Here is a 6903-nt window from a genome sequence, read left to right as displayed (position 1 = left end):
GTCAAACAATTAAGGTAATTTCATTTCTTTCTCCTCTACTGAAGAATATGCTGATTATATTGTGATCATAATCAGCACTTCATGTTTCAGTTCCCACGGCACGAAACAATACTGTGATTGAAAAGTTACTTTGGAGGAGAGGGAGTACTTACCTCTCTCTATGTCTTCTGCCAAGATGAATGGTCCAGGTGACTTTCACATGTCCTGCTTATCTTATCAAACTCATGTAAAACATACAGTATCTGTAAATAATTCATTGGTTACACCAGCAATGATATTGAAATATTTATTACAGCTTATGAAATCACTGCTTCTATTGTAAAGCAGACCAGAGCATACAGAGCACATCCACTGTTGCTGGGCCAAAATTTATTTGGCACTAAAATGGACAGAGGGCTAATGAGGGATATTAACTGATAATTAAAAAAAAGAATTGATCGTTCCATCATCTGGAGGTCCTTCGCTGTTATCCATATAAAAGTGTTCCAAGACCCAGACAAAACACCAGAACTTTTGTCATAGCTAAGTGATAAATCTTAGTCAGTAATTTATTTGTTGGCAAACAAGTTTCACTGTTACAACAAATATTAGTTATGAGGTCATTCAACTTGGAAACCATTACAAAAAGGAATAAATAAGAAGCCATAATCATAGCCAATAATAAAAACTTATCTGTGCCACTAAACTCACTTCCATCCTCCATTTTATTATTGTTCATTTAAACAAATAAATAAATATATTTTCTCCTCGAGGAAGAAAAGAAAAACACTTCCAGTTTCTCTCACTCCAAAAGCTCTTTCTTTAATAAGTAAAACAACCATCTTTCTTTTTCGTACAAGCGCCTAGTGCTCATCAATGTTCAATTTGTTCTCTCTCTGAGAAGCACAAGCGTTTTCTGAATGCCAATAGAGATGCAGAATGCACTATGAACCTTTCTGAGGGACAACTCCTGATTAACTTGGACTTATTCTGTCTCCTCGACGATCTGTGAATCAGAGCTCTGCCATCTCCGCAGTAAGAAAAAAGAAAAAGGGGAAAAAAAATCAAACGGAAACAGAAAAAAGACCTGAAAGCAAAAGTGAATATGTTGCACAAAAATGCCTGCACAGTAAGTGTTTTGTTGTGATATTTTTTGTGTTATTTTGTTGCTATTTAGATGGTCATTTCTCAGAAAGTGATAAAAGAGGAAAACAAAAAACAGACTGGTACCAGAAACCCAGAAAGGCCAGCACAACAGAACAAAATTGCTCCTAACCACTACATTTACAGAGACAAAGGGTTTGCTCGGAACAAAAAAAGCATACTATTATGTGCAATGCTAGTTATCTGTACAATTACATAGAAATATCTCATAATTCTCTTATTAGTTTTTTCTCCCTCTTTTAACAACTGTTATTACAGTAAAATGAAAGAAAAAAAGAACAGCTATGCTTGAAAGCATACGATCAATAATTCCTTCATGGTAATTGTTCAAAATGTGTTTTTTGTTTTTTTTTTTGTCTTTTTTTTTCATTGAAGGGACACTTCAGCAAACAAAATGTGCTGCAACTCACCAAAGAGGAAGAAAATCTTTCAAAAAGTCAATATAGATACAGAAGTATAATAAAATAGTCATTTTTTTTAAATTTCCCATTTATTCTGGTGAAGTCCATAGTTTAGACTTGTATAGTTTGGGGCTATGCAGTTCCTTTACCACTGTCAGACTATACCTCTGACACCTAAAAATCCTGTGTGGGCAATTGTCTCTTTTCACACTGAGACAAAACACGCCAATCCACACAGGGTTTGAGGGGGGGAAACACAACATCAACAGATTCCCGCAATGTCTAACCAAATATAGTCACATATTAGCCCCCGTACGTAGCAATTATTATCCTGTATGTGGTCAGCAACAGCGAGAGTACAGTTATTTGCTCTGCCTCAGTCTTCGGGACACAGAATAAAAAGAAAGGCTACCACTGCCAACGACTGATGGAACAAGGGGACACGGGGAAGAGTAGAGGACTACGGTAATAGAAGGGACACTGGAGGAGTGGGAGGGTGTTCGGCCTATAGGCTGGTGACCAGGTGCGAGGGCTCCTGGTGGGCCTCTTCGGGAGATAGATCCTCTTTGTTTGGGGGCACGATGAAGCCATCGCTGCTGCCCCGTCCTAGCTGGTAGTAGGAGTGCAGCTGATGGAGGTGGTTACGTGAGCCCAAGTTGGGCATGCTCTTGTAGTAAACGTCATCCGAGCTGGCCTCTGGGCTCTTGGCGTCCCCGCTGTCTTTGGAGCCGTCAGCAGATTCTGCAGACACGTCGGGCAGGCCAGACAGCATGGGCATGCTTGTATAAAGGGAGTCTCTCTGGTGGTTGTGGCTGGGTGACGAGCCCTCGTCCTCAGTGTGCTCGTTAGTGAGTAAGGGAAAGAAACTTTCGCTGTTCTCCTGCGGGATCCTCCTTCGAGACGAGGAGGAAGTGGTGGCGGACGAGAAGGGATGGTGGGGCAGTGGGAGGGGTGGCGGCACTGGCTGGTGGAGGTGATTGTGAAGGTTGTCCACCGCCTGCAGTGACGGGGGCGGTCTTTGAGGCAACAGCGGGGCATTAGACTCTTCGCGGATTAACTCCAGGCCAAGGCCTTCGTCGTGGTGTGGACCAAAGGTGGAGTGGTCATCCAGGCTCAGCGCAACATTCATGCCCATCCCCACACCCAAGCCCATCCCGTAGCCGCTGTCCTTGCCACCGTTACTAACGTTATTGACCAGCTTATTCATTAGGTTCCGGTTCTGCTCGGTTGAGCGCTCATGGGAATTGTTGAGGTAGGAGGGGATATAATTGGAGGTGAGCTCTTTCAGGATCTTCTTTTCCAGGGTGGTTTCCTTGTGGTTGTAGCCCCGGTCAATAATCTGGACGCAGTCACTCATGTACTCAGCGCTGGCGATGCTGTAGCTGTTGCCATGGTTACCATTCAGTGGTAGAGTATCCATGACACTTGTATCCCGGGCATTGTTCAGGATTCCCTCTGGAAAGACAAACATGGGTTGGGTTGGGGGGGTAGAGTGGGCGAATGAGTAGGGTGAAATCTGATGGGATGTAATTGTCACTGCTAAATGTCAGCCATTTTTACAAACACAAATTACTGCAACACTGTAGCCCTTTTATTCTGAAATATGTCCTGACCCTCAAGCACTCTCACCATGTAATGTCACCCGCAATTCTATAAAGTGGACAAGACCCGACTGTATTTAGATTAGGTTAAGACATAAAGCACAATATTTACATTAAATCCTATGTACTGCAATTATGAACATCACACACACTTACCTTGTTGCAAAAGAACATTCTCTAATTACACTTTTCATTACATTTTACAGATTATTCTACGGCAGTGATGAAAACACTGATATATGTGAGACACACGAAACCACACACAGCTCAATCACAGCACAAACAACACAAAGCTTATGCACTGAATTCAAGCAAAGACGAAAATCACAGCCATGCATTTAACACTTAAAAAACAACACAAACTGAGGCACCAGCTATAAATTTGGACCCCAGCCATATTGTCCCATATGAGCATAGCAAATGTAACATTGTAAAACCGGAGAAAATTATTTATTGATGTCTGCTTTGTCCATGTGAACATAACTAGACATCTCTCCAAACATGAATTAGTTACAGTATCTCAGAATCAACCCACACTGGAAGGAGGAAGACTTTCTGTTCTCTCTGTTGCATGAACATGTAGATTTCATATTTTATCAGTTTGACCAAGTCCGTGCTATTAACATCAAAGCAAGTGTTTGACGTTAATTCAGACTGCCCCAGACAAGGCCATCCACACAGTCTGACCTGTTGAAAATTTGACAAGACGCATTTCTGAGACGAATAAGTGTATTAGCTTGATCAAAGTGCATAGTACAAAAAATAAGTGCATGTATAAAGGCATGAATGTTCAATATTCACTGAAAGAATACAGATCAATTTATACTGATGTGCCTTATGAGATGCTGAGGTGAGTCTGAGTGTTGACTGTAATTGGATTAGCTTATTCAGAGTGTGACAGCAAATGGGCCAATGGATATTTGTAAGAAGTCTTTTTTACATCAAATAGTGCAAACTACAGGAAGCAGTGCAATTCAGGATGTGATTTAAACAGATTTTTACAGGTCTATTTGAAATGGTGAGGGGCCTTTGTTATAAAAGAATGCTATTACTTCCAAAGGGAATGATGTTTTTTTTTCATTACCCCTTCGACAGCATTGAGTGAAAAGAAAGTAAAGCCAAAGTCAATTACATTTGATAAGCAATGTTTAGTTTGACTCCCATACTTGTCTCTCTGTAGGGCTCTTTTAGGGACAGCATGAGGGAAAGGAAAGAAGAAAACACAATAAGCATAACAGTGACAGGTAGAAGAAAAATGTGCACATACAGTATGCTGATGATGCATCAAGAAAAACGGTTCCGGGATGCAATTGTTTTCTGTCACCATGCACATTTTGCATACCAACAGAAGGAACTACAACATATCTCTTAACAAATATAGAAGAAAGGCATGTGGCTATAACTTTTTTTTTTGCAGGATCCTTGGGGTAAAACATGGCAATGGTACTTGTGCATCAAATGTGGCAGTAAATCTTTGGATGCATTAGCATTTTCATCCTTCCAGATATTTCTTTTACATCTATGGCAGTGTAAGTGAATTATAGCCCTCTGTCACGAGCTCCAATGCAGCACTTGTATCGCATACATAAATTATCCACTGATCAAAGCTCTCTGTGAGTTTTTATCTCAGTTTTACATAAGTTTCTCAGTTTTACAGACTCACAAAGTTACAGCAACCTCATATTGACTGCTGAGCCTTAGAATAAAATAATAACAGCTCTGTACAGAGGAAAACTGCATTCTGATGATGATCAGTAAGACTGATCCTAGAGTAAGGAGGATTTCTTGTTGGCTGATTGGAGATGGTTTCTAATTGTTAGATCTAATATTATTGTTTTATAGTCAAAGACCAATATTGTAACCCTCACTGCCAAAAAACAGTAGATCAAATTTACATTGACTTTACATTTCACTGATATTTGGAATATATGAATTATCAATTATTACAATTCAAAGTTTCAAATTCAGGCAATTCAGTTTTTGTAAAGTTCTCACTGGAGAAGACAAACCTATTACAAATAGGGAATTGTATTTATGAATACATATTAAAAAACTAAGAATAAAATGAATGGCAAACCTCATGTTCAGACTATTCTTTTCTATGCAATAGATTTTACATTTTACATTTTAAGTTTTAGTATCAGATTAAATTACATGTATCGCACACAACAATGTTTGACAATCCAACAGCAGCATAAGAAAGAAAGAAACTAAAACTAAAAACAGAAACACAGAAGACATGGCACACAAGCTTCACTGACAACATTAGAGCACATTTAAAATAAATGATTGGGGATGTGTCTGGCTCAGTAAGGGCACCTGTTCTTGATCATTTTTTACAGTTGCTGGCCAAAACAGCCATATCTGGGTGTGACCTATGTAACCGAATTGCATGCCCTGACCTGAAGCCAAGATACACCTCCAAAGAAAAACCCCACAGCAAAAAAAAACCCTGCAGGGTTTTTGTGATAAAGCTATAGTTTGTTCAATGCTAATACACAACATCATGAGCAGTGTTTTTTTTAATCAAAGCCCTGTAAAAACCCTCAAGGGTGAAAACTGGCATTTCAGCTTAGTGCAAGTCCATTACTTTTAACTCTCCAATCATAAAGTGGCTGTCTCTTCCTGGGTAGGAACAAAGATGTGCAAACTCACAGTTTCTCCAGGACCAGACATGAAAAAAACACTGCCCTAGCCACAATGTTAAAGAATGAAAAGAAGCTAGCACACCTTGTGTGTTGTACATGCCCAGAGGGTTGTTATAGACTGCCGATTCCCCAAGCAATGTATTATAGGGATTGTTAGTGCCATGAGGACGTAGGAGTGCATTAGGTATAAGATGGTTAGCCATAGCCCCTGGAGCAGCCAGAAAGAGACAGAAGAGAACAAGAGCGTAGAGACAGAAAAAGGTAGGTGGGTAGATAAATTGAGATATAGACAGAGAGAAAGAGAGAGAACATACATATCAGTTGGGCAGATGCAGCTGAGCAATGACAGCCATTAACATCCAAATGATCACATGATCATTAATGTGAGGGGTTTTGCTACATGAAAGTGGCAGAGCTGAACTGACATGGCTAATGGGACCGATGGAAAGTGTGTTAATTGTATTGTTAATGCCGGCCATTAGTGTAGCCTGTTTTTGTGCTCCACATACAGGCGGCGTACTGGTGTTAACAGACATAAATTACAAAGAAGCACTGACGTGGCCAACACAACACATGTACTGATACATTTCGAGACTCAAACAGGACAGAATAAAATAATAAAGCGGCGTCATTCCTATGTTCCCAGGGTCCTATGTACCACAGATCTAGGGTAAGGCGTTTTAGAAACTTAGGACCCAGGTAACATAGATATGCTCCCAATCAAACAACTGTTCGAAAGTGCTCGAAATTCTGGTGAATGACTTTCCTACACACCTTCCCTGAGATTGCAATGATTAGCAATGGTAACTACAAGAACAGCAGGCCTGTCGAGCTTTGATGAAGTGGTGTGCATGGGGCTGAAGTTAAAGCGACTCTGCATTTTAAGAATTTGTAGGGTTGTGTGTTTTGTTTGAACCTTTCAAAGACAAAGAACACAGGGACAAAAATGGTTGTAAAGAACAGATTAAATTGCATTTTGGTGTGCTCTAAAATAGGATGCAATTGATAGCATGTCTGGCTAACTAGCTTACTAGCTACAGTAGTAACCGAGTGTTATTTCCAGAGACCAAAGATAATATTATTGACTAACTACATTAGTATATGGGGTTA

General features: G+C 40.1%; 1 protein-coding gene across 14 annotated transcripts in view; it reads right to left on the bottom strand.

Annotated features, from left to right (window-relative positions):
- Positions 1-272: 272 nt before the first annotated feature.
- Positions 273-6903, bottom strand: part of LOC127379636 (adhesion G protein-coupled receptor L3-like) — a 209521-nt gene continuing 202890 nt past the window's right edge. For 5 of the 14 annotated variants that reach the window (XM_051429507.1, XM_051429506.1, XM_051429511.1 and 2 more), the window contains 3 exons: positions 5876-6001; positions 4312-4329; positions 273-2999 (listed from right to left, as the gene is read on the bottom strand). In XM_051429507.1, coding sequence (XP_051285467.1) covers positions 2050-2999; positions 4312-4329; positions 5876-6001 — 1094 coding nt within the window. In that variant the 3' untranslated portion in view covers positions 273-2049. Of the gene's footprint in view, positions 3000-4277; positions 4330-5875; positions 6002-6903 lie in introns of all 14 variants that reach the window. The other 9 variants (XM_051429513.1, XM_051429515.1, XM_051429518.1 and 6 more) reach the window with 5 other exon arrangements.

The sequence above is a fragment of the Dicentrarchus labrax genome, unplaced genomic scaffold (genome assembly GCF_905237075.1).
Source record: "Dicentrarchus labrax unplaced genomic scaffold, dlabrax2021, whole genome shotgun sequence".
Classification (NCBI taxonomy): Eukaryota; Metazoa; Chordata; class Actinopteri; family Moronidae; genus Dicentrarchus; species Dicentrarchus labrax.
This window is presented reverse-complemented; position numbering and strand designations above follow the sequence as displayed.